General features: G+C 31.9%; 1 protein-coding gene and 1 long non-coding RNA gene across 2 annotated transcripts; both read right to left on the reverse strand.

The window, feature by feature from the left end:
- Nucleotides 1-2871: 2871 nt before the first annotated feature.
- LOC107955277 (uncharacterized) lies at nucleotides 2872-5501 on the reverse strand. Its single transcript, XR_005926452.1, has 4 exons — nucleotides 5303-5501; nucleotides 4910-5083; nucleotides 3537-4290; nucleotides 2872-3060 (listed from the first exon to the last, which is right to left on the reverse strand). It is a non-coding gene; the product is annotated as an uncharacterized lncRNA (long non-coding RNA).
- Nucleotides 5502-15290: 9789 nt separating this feature from the next.
- On the reverse strand, nucleotides 15291-19072 carry LOC107957542 (receptor protein-tyrosine kinase CEPR1). The gene is made up of 2 exons (XM_016893075.2): nucleotides 16420-19072; nucleotides 15291-15884 (listed from the first exon to the last, which is right to left on the reverse strand). The coding sequence occupies exons 1-2, from the start codon at nucleotides 18944-18946 to the stop codon at nucleotides 15487-15489; spliced, it is 2925 nt and encodes a 974-aa protein (XP_016748564.1). The 5' UTR covers nucleotides 18947-19072; the 3' UTR covers nucleotides 15291-15486.
- Between the last annotated feature and the right edge of the window lie 659 nt (nucleotides 19073-19731).

The following is a 19731-nucleotide window of genomic DNA, read 5'->3' on the forward strand; positions in this document are numbered from 1 at the left end:
TTCAGTACCGTCAAATAAAGCCCTCTAAAATCTATAGCTATGATTTTCATCTAACCACCGACGATGCCCCATATAGCAGAACTTCTTCCCATTATATAACCACTGTGAACACGTTTGAGCAGCACAACAAGGACAAGCATAACATCCTCTGGTACTCCAACCAAATAAATTCGCATATGCCGAGAAATCATTAATTGTCCACAGCAAAGCAGTATGTAGGTAAAAGTTCTCCTTTCTCAATACATCATACGTCTCAACACCCGCCCATAATTGTTTTAACTCTTCAATAAGTGGCTGCAGATATATGTCAATATCATTTCCGAGGCCTTTCTCTCCAGGGATAATCATAGATAATATCAAAGAAGATTGCTTCATGCAGAGCCGTGAAGGCAAATTATAAGGAACAAGGACCACAGGCCAAGTATTGTACGAGGTGCTCATGATTTTAAAAGGATTAAATCCGTCAGATGCTAACCCTAGCCTTACACTCTGAGGATCACTTGCAAAGCTTGAAAATTTATTGTCAAATGATTTCCATGCTAAAGAATCTGCAGGATGCCTTAATAATCCATTATCCGTTCGTTGATCATGATGCCACGTCATAAACTCGGTTATCTTTGACGACATGAATACCCTTTGAAGCCTTGGGATTAGCAGGAAATATCGCAAAATCTTGTTCGGCTTCCTTATTGACTGTGGCCCATATTCATCCTCATTAACATCTTCTGCATCTCTATTCATCCAACGAGATTTACCGCAAACATGACAAGACTGTTGATTTCTCCGATCATCCCAATACAACATGCAATCATTTGGGCAACTATGAATTTTGTTGTACCCAAGGCCCAAATCTTTTATCATTTTCTTCATGTCTTTACATGATTGAGGGATTTTTGCAAATGGGAACATTTCTCTCAAAAGCTCTAACAGCATTGTCAAAGAGTTTTCGGTCCACCCTCCTAAACATTTAGTGGAAAAGGCAAATACAGAATGATATTTTCAAAAATTTTGATCCCTCATAAAGTTCTTCATTCATTTCACCAAGTAACGTGTAGAACTTCGCCGCTTCTTCATTCGGTTGTTCATCCGGTACACTTCTTCTCGTTTCCATAAAAGTATTCCCACAGATATTATAATCATCGGATGCAACATAGTTTGGTGGAAATGATTGAAAACCTTCACTCCGCATATTAAATGCATCCCGCATCATACCTTCCATGTCATATTCTCTAACATACTGACGGTAACCACTATAAGGATAACCCGGATTAATCGTCGAAGAGGCTCCACTAGGTGTACACTCTCCATGGAAAATCCATTTTTTATACCCCCGAATGAAGCCATAACAATTAGATGTTCGTAGATAACTTCACGATAATGCCAATAGATATTGCCACACTTCTTCCACAGGCAAAGAATCATATTCTCTTGGCTTGAATTGTGAAATGCAAAATCTAAAAAATATTGCACTCCATTTTGATACTCGTTGCTTGCCCTTGAGAAATTCATCCAAGTCCTATCCATTTCGTAGTTGTTGAAGTCTAAAGTTGGCAATAAGTTACACGAGTAAGTTATTTATTATGTAAGTCTTGATATGATATATATTTATGTTTTATGTAAGTTATGTAGATTATGTAAGTTATGAAATTTTAACTTTAAACTATATGCTTTTAAGGAAATTATTAGATTAAACTACATGTATTAGTTAAGTTATGTAAGTTGTTATGTACATTATGTAAGTTATGTGAGTTATGTAAGTTGTTATGTAAATTATGTAAGTTATATGAGTTATGTAAGTTATGTAATTTATTTAAGTAATGATTAATATTAATACTATTTTGATAAAAATTAGTTATAACTTTTAAAGACATTTAAAATTATTAAATATTAAAATCAAACATTATTTATATAAAACAATTGTAATTTGAATATAATAATATCAAAAAGAATCGTAGTTTAATTTTTATATTATAATATATTTAAACAATGATCAATATTATTATATTGATAAAATTATTTATAAGTGGCCCTTCAGTCGTTGAAATTTTTAAATCTTTTTTAAGGTCGATAGAATTATTTATAAGCTTCATAGAACTTTTTTTGAAATCTTTTTTTTTATACAAATACATTTAAAATTATTAAATATTAAAATCAAACATTATTAATATAAAAAAATAGTAATTTGAATATAATAATATCAAAAAGAATCGTAGTTTAATTTTTATAAGTAAATTGGAAATAAATTAAGGTTATATAAATATTCAATAGTAAATGAGCTCGATAGAACTTTTTTCAAGTCTTTTTGAATTTTTTAAGATTCATCATACGTGGCGTTGTTACACCTAGGGAGGATCCATTATATCTTACAGCTCGATATAAGGCAACCCGTCAGGTTTCCAGCCTATATACTTTGAATCTTTAAAATATTTAAAATAAGGTTGGAGAGAAGGTCAGCTATTGTTGTAATTTTAATGGACAAGCAAGCTACATGGTAATAAAATTAATTCATACTTATTCATACTTATTCATACTCCACTCTTACCAGCAAACAGAGGCTGGAGTCAAAAAAGTAATATTTGTTAAGTAATTTAAAGTGAAAATGCATAGAAATAAGGAAAAAAATTTAGCAACGAAACCTGTACCTAGAACAGATGTCAATGGCTGTGGTGTATTTAGTTGCACCAAATATTAATTCAGGTGCTCGATAGTACCTAGAACAGATGTAAGATTATAAGAGTAGCACCAAATATATTTCAGTTTAAACAAATATAAAAACTTTATCTATATCAGTACCAAATATTAATTCGAAGATTAAATGGCAGCTTCAGTTGAACCAATAGTTGCAGGAGGAGCAAGAAGCAGTAACTGAAATACATACAACATTAATTCACTAATACAGACACATGTAAGATTATAAGAGTAGCACCAAATATATTTCAGTTTAAGCAAATATAAAAACTTTATTTATATCAGTATCAAATATTAATTCGAAGATTAAATGGCAGCTTCAATTGAACTAATAGTTGCAGGAGGAGCAGGAAGCAGTAACTGATGCTGAATCTGGTCCAAACAGAAAGTGTTTTTTTTTAGTGAAGCAGCAATCAAAAGAAAAATATGATATGCCTTTGTATATATGCCATAGATATTTTGGGTTAACCTCATCTGAATTCCTAAAAGCATCAAAACCAGATAATGGATTCTAATTTTCCCAAATAAGCTAATTTAATTATAGAGAGAAATGAATCAAGCTGAAAAATGAATGTTATCTGCCATAATATGGCTACTTGCTATATTATGCCATGATACAAGCAAATAACATAATTATAACATGAAAACAGAAATATTGCATATTGTATATAATACAAATTATTTATGTATCAAATTTTATAAGAATATAAAATAATTTAAACATGATCGCATCATGAGATAAACGAATGAACACAGATGGGTACACAAGTTGTCAAGTCTACTTCCATCAAAATCAGATAGTAAAATTCATAAGTAGTTAAAAACTGTAAGAATCAATAATAACTAACTTTAGCTTGTGAAGCAACAAAATGACATAAGCTGACACAGATGGGAAAACATTAGCAAGCTTGCAAGCAGTCAACAAAGCATCTTGAACTCTAGCAATCTGGTAAGTGTTTGAAGTTAAATACATTAGCTTAAGCCATCAATATTTTTGAGGTATTGAGAAGGAAATAAAAGGAAAGCTTTCGATGGTGCAAACACTAACAATGAAAATGAAGGAGGCCATATAACAATGATTTTAGGAAGACTTAAAAAAAAACTTTCTTTTATAACTTTTCAAAGTAAATTTTTTTTTAATTTCAATCTTGTAGGAAAGCAAAAACTATATATGTGGTAATCCATAATATATGCATATACTTGAGAGAGTGCTTTTAGTTGGAGTGGGAAACCAATAATAACAAGTAATGAGATTTCTATCAATCAAATCATCCCCTTTGAAGGCATTGTAATAACAGAATCTGCAGTATATCATCACTAGGAATGATAAAAAAAATGAAAAATCAAAACTCAAAAGACATACCCTTAATCATAAGCTTGTGGAAGTTTAAAGTAGCTTATTCCAAACATAGCAGCAACTAGCTGTTATCGACTTAAAAGGATATGCCAAAAAGCTGCAATTAGATACTAATATTTTACCCTTGAGTGCATATAAATCTCCTTTTTACAATTTATTGCATAAAGCTTGTGGAAGTTTAAAGTAGCTTATTCCAAACATAGCAGCAACTAGCTGTTATCGACTTAAAAGGATATGCCAAAAAGCTGCAATTAGATACTAATATTTTACCCTTGAATGTATATAAATCTCCTTTTTACAATTTATTGCATAACATTTCTGAGTCCTAGACTCGTTAATCCACAATTGGCCCCTAAGGCTTGTTTTCAATTCCTTTAACATAACATTTCAAACATATCGATATCAAAACATTCTATTATCAATCATATTTCCAAGTTACCATTTATAATGTCAATTAATTCATTCATTCTAGGGTCCTTCGACTTGTTTGAATCCACTTCAGCCCCTAAGGCTCAGTTTCATTTGATTTACATACTTTGTCATATGATTACTACATTTAGTATACATTTAATCACCAAACATATTAATAAAATCCTAATAACCTAACTTGGATTTTCAAAACAGATACTCGAATTAGTCAATCTGCATCTCAAACTGACACTGTAATGTATCATCCGCAAAATATCTTAATAAAACCAGACATCAAAAGAAGCAAGTGTTCCTTCCCGTCCCTTGCTTTACCCCCATTTTTACTTTGAGAATATCTTAATAGTTTTGGTTCTCATTTATGTCAAACATCTCAATGAAAAATAGTTAGATAGTTATAAACCAACAAATGATAGCATATGAAAAACCCAAACGTACCAGTATGAAGATAAATCTCTCGATTCATCTACTTCATGCTTTCAACAGCCAGACATGAAAGTGAACAATTGACCACTTTCAACACGCAAACGCCTTTAACAGAAATACAGTTTAAATTGTATAGCCATTGCAACCTTGCTAGCTTTGAACGAACTAATTCAGTGGTATACGCACCTTTGAAAAGAATTGGAAACTTCAATTTAACTGGAAGATATAAATATTTACCCCAGAAAAGAGGATAAGAAACTTCAATGGAGTTTGCAAAAAAGGAGATTTATATGCATACCCTTGCTTGCTAATGTTGAAAGTATATGAAAATGATTGAAATTCCTCCAAAACCCATAGGTTAAACAAAGAAGAAATAAATTGTTCTCAAATAAAAGAACAACTTACCTGATATTTTACACTCCGGTGAAGCAAACGAGTAACCTCCAAAACAGAAAAACGATTCAAGTCAGATGTATGTTAGCTCGACAATGAATCTTAACCGTGTCTGCTGATTCTTTTGGGGGAAATTTAGGGATTAGAAGAAATTAGAGAATTGGGGAAATCTGTTTTGGGTTGGGGGGAATGCCTGTCGGGCATGAGAAAGAAGCAAACATTTCAAGGAAAACGACACCGTTCAAGGTAAACAATTATGTTTTTTTGCTATTTTAAAACGATGCCGTTTACTATTTTAATTTTTTGTAAATCTCCAATTTAATTTTACTTAAATCCCTTAAATCTTTATAAATACTTAAAGTAAATTTATTTAAACCTAATGATATTGTTTTAATTTTTTTATAAATATATACATGTTATTTTCATTTGATATTTATTAATTTTTTAAATATAAACAAGTTAAATATTTTTAATTATATTTTTTTCTATTAGTTGTTGAATTATATGTAAGTTGTGGATTTAGTCATTTTACTTTCATTTTGTTATTTTTAGTCATTTTAATTTTCAAATTTTAAAATTATAGTATTAATTAAATGGTAGCTATTAAATTCATTAAGTTTTGCTATTTCTAAAATCTAATGTAACAAACATATTACTCACAAAAAGCCAGTTACGGATTTAACGGTTGTCATTTGTGTCAAAATTAATATTTTAAAATTCGAAAAGTATATATAGGGACCAATAATAATCTAATTGGATAACATGAACTCAACCTACAACTTTACGCACAATACCAAGGCTAATAGCATAATTTAACCAAATTATATAATTGCTATCATTTGAGTCACCATGACTAAAATTTTAAATTTTGAAAAGTACAAACGATAAAATTGATCGATTTGAAAAATACAGGGATTAAAACTAATCAAATTAAAATATAAGGACTAAATACACATTTTACATATAGTACATGGGATAATAGCATAATTTGCCTTTTTTTTTAAAAATTAATACAACTATGATTCAAACCCATATTACTCTAGAGTACATATGAAAACGACGAAGTTTAATTTAAAGTACTATGTTTTTTGCGTCGTTTTTAAAAAAATGCCGCTAATCCCCTAAATCTTCATATAAAACGATGCCGTTTACGTTATACTTTTTTTTGCTTTTTGTGGCATTTTAAAAAAAAACGCCGGTACTCCCCTAAAAATCCAATTAAAACGACACCGTTTTCATTAAACTGCTATTTTTTTGCGACGTTTTTTAAATAAACGCCACTAATCTCTTAGTTTTTATATTTCATTTTTATTTGTTATATTCTATGACAATTTTAAGTTTAAATTTCACTTAAATAAATTAAGTGTAGAGGAATTAATTTGAATTGAATTATTTTTAATATATCAAAATATTTTTAGATTAAATCTTAAACCATTTCATTTATATAAAGTTTATCTATTATCTCTTAAATAATTTAAACTGTAATTATAATTTTAATATAATATTCAAATTAATATTATCTCTTTTACAATTATATAAGAAATCGTTTAATATATAAATTAAAAAATACTACTTAATCATAACCCTAAACCTTTAACCCCTGTCCCATAAACACTAAACTCTAAGGTGCTCTAAATTATAAAGCCTAAATCATTAACCCTAAATATAAAATGATGTTATATCAATAATTGTGTTAATAATTTACAATAATTGGATCAAATTAAAGTTCATGTATACAATTGCACACTAAACCGTTGTTCATGTATGCTTTTGGGATTTAACCTATCTTGATATATTTATTTTTTAAAATAATAATTTATATTTATCTTATTTAGATTTATATTATAAAAAATCCAAGATACACAAGTTATGTAGTTCACCATATTTATCCCCAAACCCTAAAAATTAAATCATAAACCCCGCACCTCGCACCCCACACCTCAAACCCTAAACCCCAAATCATAAACCCTAATCTTAGACCAACATCACCTTAAACCCTAAATATATATATATTACAAGGGACAAAGATAATTAAAAAAGAATTTTATTGCTTATCTAAACTCTAAACCTCTTAACCCCTATCTCATAAACACTAAACCCTTAACCCCAAACCCTTACACCTTAAACTCCAACCCTAACCCCTAAACCTTAAATCATAATCCCTAAACCCATAATTCATCATAAACCTTCAAATACTAGTTAACTCTTAAACCTTAAACCCTAAATCATATATCTTAAACCAGAGTTAACTCATAAACCTTAAACCCATATATCTTAAACCATAAACCTTAAACTATAATGATAATTAATTTAATATTTTAAATTCAATACTATCTCTTTTACGATTATATAAGAAAATATTTAATATATTGTATAACCATAAATTTTAATAATTATTGTTTTAAGGGTTTAGATTAGTGTTTATGATTTTTTAAGGTTTAGGGGTTATATGACTTTTAGCGGTGTTTTACCAAAAGCGCCGCTAATGCTCTGGTCTTTAGCGGTGATTTACCAAAAGCGCCGCTAATGCTCTATTTTTAGCGGCGTTTTTTACTAAAACGCCTCTATTGCTTTGTTTTTAGCGGCGTTTTACCAAAAATGCCGCCATTGCTCTGTGTTTTACAATTTTTGCGACCGCTAAAGCCCTATTTTCATGTAGTGTTGATGAGAAGGCAGTGTCAACAATTCAGTTATGCCTTATGAACAATATATTGTAGGAGATACTTACAGAGAAAATGACAGCAACCTTTTGGAGGAAATTGGAAGTCATTTACGTGACAAAGTCTCTTGCAAATCGCTTGGTATTGAAACAACAATTATACACATTTCGCATAACAGAAGATAAGTCTATTAGAGCTCATATCAATGAATTTGTTACTCTCCTTAATGGCTTGAAGAATGTCGAGGCCAACATAGATGATAAAGAACAAGCTATGTCATTGCTTTTTTCTTTGCCTCATTTATACAAAAATTCAAGGAAACTTTGATTTGTAGCAGAGAGAGACCTCATTTGAGGACGTGAAGGGAAACTTATTAAGCAAGAATAAACTCGACAATGAGTTAGGTTCAAAAAACAAGTCAGATGGGCAAGCCTCAATTTTGGTTGTTAGAGGAAGACAACAGTCTAAAGATTCGGGTCAAAAAAGATTTAAGGCGAGATCGAAATCAAGAAATCGCAATAAGCAATGTGACTATTGCAAAAAGATAGGTCACATCAAAGCAGATAAACTGTAGAATAAAAATAAAAGGGCCATCAAAGAGGATGAGAAAGGGAACTAGAAAGTTGATGTAGCCGAGGACAGAGGTGATGATTTATTGCTAATGTCAATGACTAAAAGGTCTAAGTTCACATCTGAGCAAATCTTGAATTCGGGTTGTTCCTACCATGTGTGTCTCAACAGAGATCGGTTCTCCACATACAGTTCGATTAAAGGGGGAGTTGTATTTATGAGAAATAACTCACCCTACAAAATAACTAGCATTGATACCATTCAGATTAGGATGCATGATAGGATATTCAAAACATTATCAGATGTTGGGCATGTGCCTGATTTAAAAAAGAATTTCCTCTCTTTGGGTATTCTAGACTCAAATGGGTGTAAGATCGTCATTAAGTCAAATGGCTTAAAAGTAGCTTATGGAGCTCTTGTTTTGATGATAGGACAGAAAGTCAACAGCCTATACATTTTACCAAGTTCAACGGTGTCTGGTTTAGCAGTAATTACGAAAGCAAAGGTAAAATCATTGCCATGTCATGACGATGACTCTCCTAACGTCGCGACGACACGAAAAAATTACCTCTTTACGGATTCTAAATCAACTTAGTTATGGCATATACGATTCGTCATATGAGAAAAAAAAGGTATGATTGTTTTGAGCAAAAGAGGTCTTCTCAAAGGTACCAGAGCTGGAAAATTAGATTTCTGCGAGCATTGCATTTATGGGAAGCAAACTTAAGTCATCTTCAATTTGGCAGTGCATAGAAAAAGGAGACCATTGACTATATTCATTCTGATTTATGTGGTTCGGCTCTAGTTGTCTCCAAAGAAGCTAGCAGATATCTTCTAACTTTTATCAATTACCACTTTAGGAAAGTTTGGGTTTATTTCTTGAAGCACAAGAATGAAGTTTTCGAGATCTTCAAGCAGTGAAATACCTTACTAGAAAGCAGACTGAAAAGTCCATAAAGCAGTTAAAAACAAACAATGGTCTCGAGTTCTATTTAGCGGAGTTTAATAATTTCTGAAAATGAGAAGGAATCGAAAGACATCGCATCATTGTTGGTACCCTGCAGCTTTACTTGAGAAAGCTCGATGCATGCTTTCCAACGTAGACTTAGAAAAGGAGTTTTGGGCCAAAGTAGTTAACCTAGCAAGTTATTTGGTGAACTGGTCTCCACTTTACACATTGAATTGAAAAGTTCCTAAAGAGATTTGGTCTGGTAATCCTCTTAATTACTCTAACCTTAAAGTATTCAATTGTCCTGCTTATACTCGAGTTAGTTAGGGAAAGCTTGAACCAAGGGCCGTGAAGTTTATCTGTCTAGGTTTTGCTATCGGGATAAAAGGTTATAAAATTATGATGCCCAAAAACAAGTAAGATCATTGTCAGTAGAGATGTTCTGTTTGATGAAACATCAATAATCCTGTCAAAAAGAGGTCACCAGGTCAAAACAACACTGAAAAGTCGAATGTTTCAAGCAAGGAGGAGCTAGAAACAAAACAAACGATAACATCACGACGTTTACTAAGCCCAATGTTAGGCTCATGATTGGAATAATTATTAGTGCAATATTTTGGATGACTGAATCTCTTTTTCATCTTTCTCTTTTATTAGTAGATCATAGCTACTAATATTTGATATGATTCTTCCAAATGGATGCATGTTTGGTCGGTTATGTAAATATTTGATGCAAATTTATTTTTTGATATTTTAACAAACTGATAACTAAATTTAATGATATAATCAAATTTGTGTTGCTTATAAATTTTTAATAACTTCGGTATTTATATTTTTTTCATTCTAACAAATAAATACAAATATATTAATTAAAATTTTTGATTAACGATTTCTATCATTGATCGTTATCATACCACATCAAAAAAATTTAAGAATTCATAAAATTAATAAAAATTTAAGGATGAATTTCAGACATATGAACATTGACATTCACTTGTCTAAGTTAATTCTAAATGTAGTTTTAAAATTATAAAAAAAATTAAAATTTTAAAATTATATAAAAACAATAAATAGTAGTAAATTCCATTTTTTAAATAAATTTTTGAAATTTTGGTGTTTGATATATTTTTGTAACCCCGAAAGAATATTTACGTATAAGCTAATAAAATCTAAAACACGAATTATGAGATTCAAAACCATTACCACATGATTAAAAATTTTATGTTTTACGATTTATGTTAAACAAATCTTTTAATAATAAATCTTTTATTATTAAATTTATGTTTTACCAATGTAAAGGCAACCAATATTATAAATCCCTGTAGGGGAGAAACATGAGGAGGACATCTTAGTATGGGGCCTGTACCCAACTATGTTTATACCATGAATTTGGGTTATAATTGATTTCTTCTACAATCCCTAAGGATGGGTCCGCATAGGGTTTTTTGGAGGGGACTTCGGAAGGTGAGAACCCTTCTAAAGATTCGACTTTTTGGGTGGAGATTTGGCCATGGCATTCTCTCAACCGCTAAGAGATGTGCTATTTTCTCTCAATGTGCAAATCCTAGGTGTCCTCGGTATGAAGCTCCAAAGGAGGATGCCATGCATGCTCTAATTTCATATAGTATTCATAATGAATTGCTCTGATTGTCTTTTTATAGTGCAATCAACTAGCTAGAGGAGGCAATGTGGAAGATGGACAAGAAAGCCTTCAATAGTTTTCTTGTACTCCTTTGGAAACTGTAGGAGGCTAGGAATATGATCATTATCTAGGGATAGGATGTTTCCTTGCAAGATGTGGTGTTGAGAGCTGAGTCCTTTCATCATGAGTTTTGGGTACACAACCTCTTATATGCATTGTTGGTTCCTAGATGTTCGATCGTGGCTCGTTGGTCTTTGCCTTATGAAGATGAGGTCAAAATTAATGTTGATGTAGTAGGGAATGCGAAGACGAGCGTTGCTTATTATGATGTTGTTGTTCATGGCCATGAGGGAATGGTGATCGTCAAACTTACTTTCTCAATTGTAGAGGCCTTTGATGCTCATTCGACCGAAGCTCTATCTTTATTTTGTGCTACTAAGAAGGCCCTTGAGAAGAGTTTTTCCAAAGTCGTTCTAAAATATGATTGCCCTTTTGTTGTTAATAAGTTTTATAGTGAGGCTTTAGATTTATCTTGTTATGGTCGTATTGTTAGTGAGGCCCTAGTTGTTTGTAATTCGTTTGGTGTTGCTAGTTTTTCTTTTGCTCACAGGTCAGCCAATCGTGTCACCCATTGTTTAGCACATTGATTGATAGATAGGAATGATGCTTTGGATTTCGGTTTAGATTATCCGGATTTCATCCATCGATTGTTAGTGGATGATATTTTGTAGTTTGATATGATTTTTACCCTTATTGGGCTTTTTCTTTAAAAAAAAGGCTTAATGACAAATTTAGCCACTGACGTTTGCATATTTTATCAAAATGGCCCTAATTGTATTTTGGAGCCTTTTTTGGCCATCAACCTTTGTTCTTTTTTCAATCTGTTTTTTCTAACAGATTTAATGAAAATACCGTTAAAAATGTTAACGGGGATGACGTGAAATATTTTTAATGAGATATAATTTATTACTTAGATAATTCAATAAGATAATTACATGTGAAAAATAATAAAATAAAAATAATACATTAAATTAAAAAAATAACTCTTAATTAAAAGAAAATAAACATAATTATCTAAAAAAATTAACTTGGTAAAAAAACTTCTCAGTAAACAAACGTATGAAAGATTGAAACCTTTTGAAAGAAAAGAAAATTTGAAACATTGAATTTATTCATTAAATCTATTTAAAAAAAGCAAATTAAAAAAAAAAGAACAAAGGTTGATGACAAAAAAATATTCAAAAATACAATTAGAGCTATTTTGACAAAATATGCAAACGTTACTTACCAAATTTATCATTTAAGTCTAAAAAAATACTATTAAATTTGTTTGGAACTTAAGCTTGGGCCACAATTTTATGAATTATGTTTGGCCTTTAACTTATGTAAAACTGTTGTTATCCAAAAACACCCAATGAAATGAATCTCATTCGATTTGTCCGACCCAAGGCTCTTGTCTGCTGTTTACTTCTCTCCCCTCTGATTTTGGCTTAAGATAAAAGATTAAAACATCATATGAAAAAATAATACAAAATATAAACACATAAATTATCTAAAAAATGTATAATAAAAATCATTAAGTTATTATCAACTGTCAACCATTTACTTTGCTTAAGTAGTCTTTTACATCAAATCTCGAGTTTAAATCTAAATAACCCTTTTTCTTTACTTTTGAATGAAAAAATGTTATCATCAATTATGACATGTTAAAGTATACACTTAGATAACCACAAAAGTTAGGTGAGTTGTCAAGTCTCTCTTACTTTAATCAGTGATTGAGGGTTCGGTCCTTATTTTGAGTATGAAGTAACTTTAAAACTCGTGAACAACATCTATTCCTTTAATAGGCCTATAGAATAAAAAAATTAGTTATTGAATTTGCTCCAATAGATACATTGAAAAATCAAAAAATATATACAATTATATATATTTCAAATTAACTCATTTTTCTTCATAGTTTTAATCAAAAACTCATATTTTCTTTTCTTTGCACCCAGTTCCACTGCCATGGATGCATTACTAGGATATCATATAAAATTTTCTTAATCATAGTTCAATCAAGTTTGTTTATGTTAGTCTATATACCTTTTTAAATTTAAAAAGACTGGATTAAATTATTCCAAAGGGCTCAAAATCTTTCATATTTTAATTTAGAGCTAAATTTTTTACTTCTTAATTTATTTTTTAAGTCTATTATTTTTGTCAATATCTTCTCAAATATCTTTTTTTTTTAGTCTCTTCTAACAGTAATTAAAGTAAAACTGTCTCAAAATTTATATAACAAGAATTATTAAGTTATCAAAATTACGAACATAAGAAAAAAAAAAAAAGAAACCAAGTCTCCCCCGAAACCCAGATTTTCTTTGTCTTTTCTCGGTGTTTTTTTTTTTTGTGAGTGCACCCAGTTCCAATTTCCTGGATCAGATACCGAAGCATTCAAATGTGAACTTTATTATTAAAGTGCCTAACCCTGTTAATACCACTTCAACAGGGTTGAGCCGCCAGTTCTAACACCATGGGGCACACTCATTACACTATATCAGATACGTACTAGGTCAGGTTTTCTTTTTCGTAGTTAGTGCCATTTTTTGTGTGTTTCAATCAGTCGCTCCCATCATTGTCTACCTTTTTTATCTTATTGTTTAGCCCACACTTACGATTTTACTACCTCTGATTTGTCATTTCATACACAGAGTGGTAACTAAATCAGCAATCCATCATTGTGAAAAACAGGCATTGTCTCCTACTTTCTGGTATGTGATTCAGTGAAAGTGTCATCATTAGGTGTGTTTTCCCTCCCTTTTTTTGTGTGCTAAAACCCTTATAGAAACCGTACTTGTGACAAGAATTCATGTAGTTTTGACTTCAAAGGATGATTGATTTGAATGAATATGTGCACTGTTTTGAATGCCTACTGTTTGTTAATTTGCATTCAAGGAGAGGACATATCTTTCTTGGAAAGCAGCTTCATATATCATCCTCAAGCTTTCTTCTTTTTTTTTTCCTTTTTCTTTTTTATTATTTTCTTTTGATTGAAATGGCCAAGCTTGCTTTCATATACCTTGTCTTTTTGTTTAAAAACAATTTCATTGATCATTGCTTTCAACTTTTCTATATGGACTCTCCACCATGCTCAAAAGAAAACATTTTTTTTCTCCAATGAATCTTATTCTTCTTTGGGTCCCTGAAACCACTCACAAAGTTGACAACAACACAATTCAATTGCCAAGTATATGCACACGTATTTTGGCATTCATTGATGCAAATAACACTCAATGATGTCTAGGTCATGATCTAGTAACTATAGCTGTATAGTATTACTTCCATGATGATTTTAGCGTGTTTAGTTTATGTCACTTTACATGATTTCCATGTTTATGTTGGGATATATGTTAGACACAGAAATCAAATAGGAGTACTTCAAAAAAAATTTAATTAAAGTTAGGAATGATTTTCAAACTGTTAATTATTTATTTCTTATCTCGTATTTTATTTGAATGTTATATAAGAATATTTATAAATGAAGGTTTCTCCATCAAAATAGCTTTAATAACCCAAGGGTACTTTAATCTGTAAGTGGATTTTCATGGCTCACTATTTACAGTGAATCAACCATGGGAACCTCAATGCATTATATTTACTTCAACAGAATAATGAAAACTTGAAAAGAAATATCTGAAACAGGAAAAAAGCAATATATAGGCTTGTGCTTTCTTGTCTGTCCCTTACTTAATTGTAGGGACAAAGATGCTTTTAATCAATAAGTGAATTCAACTTTCTCTCGATGGATAATTTGCATCTATATTACTTTAGTGTTTTATTTTGCTTGAAGTATTAATATTTAACATTAGTATTCAGTATTGTTCAGAAATGAACATGGGATATAAAGAAAACCTTTAAAAATTTTGAATATATTTATGAAACACATACTTATATATTTTATACTCATATCTAAGTCAGAATTATTGACTATTACACTTATAAATAGAACCAGAACCCACTTCTAAGTAAAAAAAGAAAGCCTCTTACAAATCACATCGTCCTGTACCCTTCACACTGTGCTTTCCTTTTTTGAAGTGTTCCTTTCTCTAGATAACTCTCATGCCAAAAAAAAAAGAAGAGGAAAACAAAGCTATCAAAAGCTATACAATGATTTAATACAGATGCTAATGCTATGCGTTATCATAAAGCAGTTATACTGATTAAATTCCTTAGGTTCTTACAAGAGCTAAAAGTAAAACTAAAAAGACAATAAAAAAAGAAAGGGAGAACCATTTATCACTGGTCTTTCAATAATACTTTAGGAGACCCTACTGTTATATAGAACCTATGTTAATTCACCTAAAAGAACTTCATCATACACCGTTGATCTTGATCATACATCTGGTTGGTTCTTTATTTTTGTGACATTTGATGCATCTTTGGTCTTATTTGTTGATAACTTGCAAGAACCTAATCTGCATGGGTCAGCTTCGATCAACAGTTGAACAACCTCGTTCATTGTTGGACGTTGGGATGGGTTCTTGCATGTACAACGCATGGCGGTTCTTAGAACCTGAATCATTTCATCCTTAAATGAAGTAGACAAACTCTTGTCTAAGGCCTCCATTACACCTTCCTTTGTGTCCAGTTTCGTTGAAACCCAGTAAACAAGGTTCTTGTTCTCTCCAAAATCTGACTCTACTGGTTTTTTACCAGTTATTAGTTCCATCAACACCACTCCATAGCTATATACATCACACTTTGTTGTTGCTTTATTTGAATAGGCATATTCTGTCAAAAGTCATCATTTAGATTTTAGTCAATCAGTTTGAGTAAACTAAAAACTAGATTCCATATCAAATATGTAGTTATGACTTTTTTAAAACTCTTCAAACACATGAAAATTTAAAAAAATAATAATTAATCTATTTTAATAAGAACATCCATATTCGAGTGTAAGGTGAACTATAAATTATATATATATATGTGTGTGTTTAGGATCTCTATTGGATAAATTAGTCAGAATCCACCCTATATTGGCGACATTAAAATGGAAACCTATGTTACTCTTAGACTTGATATCGGATATCATCTTCCAAGGAACCTCCAAGATTTTCATAGATTTTGAGGGCCCTTGGAGGATTATGTCCTCGTATTAAACCGCAAATATACATCAAACATAACTAATGTATTTGAATACTTAAAATAAATGAAATATATTGGTCTCAACATGTAAACTCAAAGTAAAAACAAAAATATAAAGCTGCGTTTGTAACGTACGTAAATTATAATATCTTAATGAAGTGAAGTTGAATCAGAATATTACCAGGTGCCAAGTAACCATAGGTGCCTGCAATGACAGTATTGGTAGAATCTTTCCCTCTTGCTTGCAAAACCTTGGCTATTCCAAAATCTGCAACTTTGGGTTGATAATTAGCATCCAGTAGGATATTTGTTGACTTGATATCTCTGTGAATAATGGGTGGCATCAGATCATGGTGAAGATAAGCCAAGCCATGAGCCACCCCAAGGGCAATCTGATGTCTAGTAGGCCAGTCAAGAAAGAGCCATCCTTTGTGAAGAGCATCCCAGAGGTTCCCATTGGGCATAAACTCATAAACCAACAGGTTACGATCAAAACTTGAGAAGTAACTATATAGTTTAACTATGTTCTTATGCCTTATGCTTCCAAGTGTCTCAACTTCAGTCTTCATTCCTTTGTTAAATACCATCTGATGTTCTGAAAATGAATCTTTGGCCGTCTTACTCCATAGTTTCTTCACAGCAACAACCTCTCCACTTTTCAGTTCAATTCTGTAAACTATGCCAGATCCTCCATGCCCCACAATGTTCTTGTCAACCATTGCTCCAAAGATCTCATGTTGGTCAAAACATATTCTATGGAAACTCTTCATATCATATGAAAAGAATGATGAAGATAAGGTCTCGTCATGTTCTATTACAGCTCTCTGTTTACTTAAACGTCGTTTAAGAAACAGGAGAGTTCCAATGGTGATGATAATGGCTGCAACTATGATTGCCCACATTGAATTTACCTTCTTTTGGTTGTAAATCTGTGGACATATGGGGAAATTTTGGACATGGACTGGAACACAAAGACCTGGATTGCCTGAAAAGCTTTCAGCCAACCCTCCTTTAATCAATGAAAGAGGGATTGGTCCAGAAAGTTGATTGTTTGAAAAGTTGATGGAATTTGGCAACAAATCACTGAGACTCTCTGGGATTTTCCCAGTCAAACGATTGTTTGAAAGATCAAGAACATTGAGTGATTTCAGTAAAGAAAGTGAAGTGGGGATTGAGGAACCAAACTTGTTACCTTGCAACATAAGTAAATTGAGATTCCTCAAATTGCCAATCTCTGAAGGTATTGAACCAGACAGGAGATTGTTACTGAGATCAAGCTTCACCAGATTAATAGCTCTAGAGATTTCAGGAGGCAAAAAACCAGACAACTTATTGTTCTGCAAGAACAGTTCAGATAAGTTCCTAGCATTTTCAATTGAACTTGGAAAAGGGCCAGTAAAATCATTGTCACCCAAGTCAATGATTGAAGCATGAGGGAGGCCTAGAATTCCTTCTGGTATTGAACCCTCCAAATGATTATTACTAACTCGAAACCGAATAAGAGACTTACAGTTTGCATAACTTTCAGGCAACTTCCCAGAAAACTTGTTAGCTAAGACAAGCAAATACAGCAATTTACCTCCTTGACAAATCTCAGCTGGCAATGGACCTGAAAAGTTGTTTTCAGACAAGTCAAGAACAATCAATGGTGACGTCTTCCCCATGTTTTGAGGAAGTTCCCCCGAAAGGAAATTTCCATAGAGTGAAAGGAGTGTCAATTTTGTGGAATCTGCAATAACGCCAGGGATTTCTCCTGTAAGACTATTGTTATAAAGTTGAAGAACTCGAAGGTTAGGAAGTCGACATATAGAATCTGGAATGGATCCAGTCAACATGTTGACCGACATGTCCAAGTCTCCGAGCTTTGTCAGGTTTCCCAGTTCTTCAGGTATTGCCCCCGATAGGTGCTGATTGTAATAAAGTTCAAGCTGTTCCAAGTTCTTAATCAAACCAAGCTCCTTTGGAATCTGACCTGAAAGGAAATTCCCACTCAATTCAAGATCAACAAGTGAAGTCATGTTTCCTATCGATCTTGGGATCGGACCATACAACCTGCATGTCGTTAAGACCATAACTCTGAGTTTTGTCAGCCTTGAGATGTTCTCTGGAAGTTGCCATAAGTTCATTTCATCAACTTCATTGAAGTAGAGCTCTTCAAGATTGGTAAGATTTGTTATCGACATGGGAAAATCGCCTCGAAAGTAATTGTATGACAAATCAAGAACACGTAACGATGTCATTCTGAAGAAATCAGGAAGTGTTGCCCTTAGTGAAACAGAACTTATATTGAACTCTTCCAAGAGAGAACAGTTGACAACAGTGTTGAGAAAGTTCCCATGGAGATTGTTGCGGCTGATATCAAGAACCCGCAAAGCCGGCAGATACGAGCACACGTCGGCTGGAAAATCTCCGGAGAGTGACCAGGCTGAGAGGTTAATGCGTTCAACGTACCCTTTATCATTGCAGGTAACTCCAGTGAAATTGCAGTAACTATTCCCTCTCATGTCCCAATCAGATAAGGCCTTTCCTGATAGAGAAGCTTTCATGGCGTTGAAGAACTTAAACTGATGATCATCTGTTATAACTTGAGAAGAACAAAACATGAAACTAAGTAAGACTAGAAGGAGAAAAATAGCTTTGGGTGCCATTTGATAGGAGAAGAGGTGGCAGTTAAGGTGTTTGTTGCAGAGAAGGGGAAGAGAGTACATAAATGAGATGATTGAAGGGATCAATGGGTGCAGTAGTAATGAGCCTCAATGATGAAGGAAAAAGCAGGCTTTAAGCTGTTGCATTGAGAGAGATAAGAATGAGGTGTGTACTGTGCATATCTTTTGCATAAAGTGGCTTTCTTTTCTATGTATATAACCCACTAGCTCGTGTAGAGGAATAATATCCTTTAATCCGATATTAGTGTAAGTATTGAATATAATATGTATTTAAAATGAATATATATTTAAAAAATTTAAATTTTGTATTTATATCTAAATATATATTAACCATAAATGTTAAATATAAATATTTTTCTAAAAAAATAAAGAGTAAACATAGAATATTTCTACTTTATACAGATGAGATATTAGAATAATCTGCAACCCAATCCTGAGCATTGCATGTGGCCCCTCTTGATGTGATCACTCCTGCTTTCCCTTGGATGGTCATGGCCTAATGTTAATTTGACCCTTCAAATTTATGTTTTATACTTTTTTGTTTGAATATAGACGGTTTCAAAATTTCTTTAAATACATAAAAAAAATTAAAAATTAAATAAATCTATGTTAAACAAATACTAGTATCCGATCCTTGCAATAGCAATGTTGTGCAAGCTGCAGGTGATGTTACCAATATTGCCACCCACATCAGTATGATATTATATATAAGCATGACCATGTTTACAATGTTTGGGATATGTATTTTTGTAATAAAAGCAAATTGCATTTCTGGCATGACATAATGATTCCCCCATGCTGTACTTGGTACAATAATATACATATGT

Source organism: Gossypium hirsutum, chromosome A05, assembly GCF_007990345.1.
Source record: "Gossypium hirsutum isolate 1008001.06 chromosome A05, Gossypium_hirsutum_v2.1, whole genome shotgun sequence".
Lineage (NCBI taxonomy): Eukaryota > Viridiplantae > Streptophyta > Magnoliopsida > Malvales > Malvaceae > Gossypium > Gossypium hirsutum.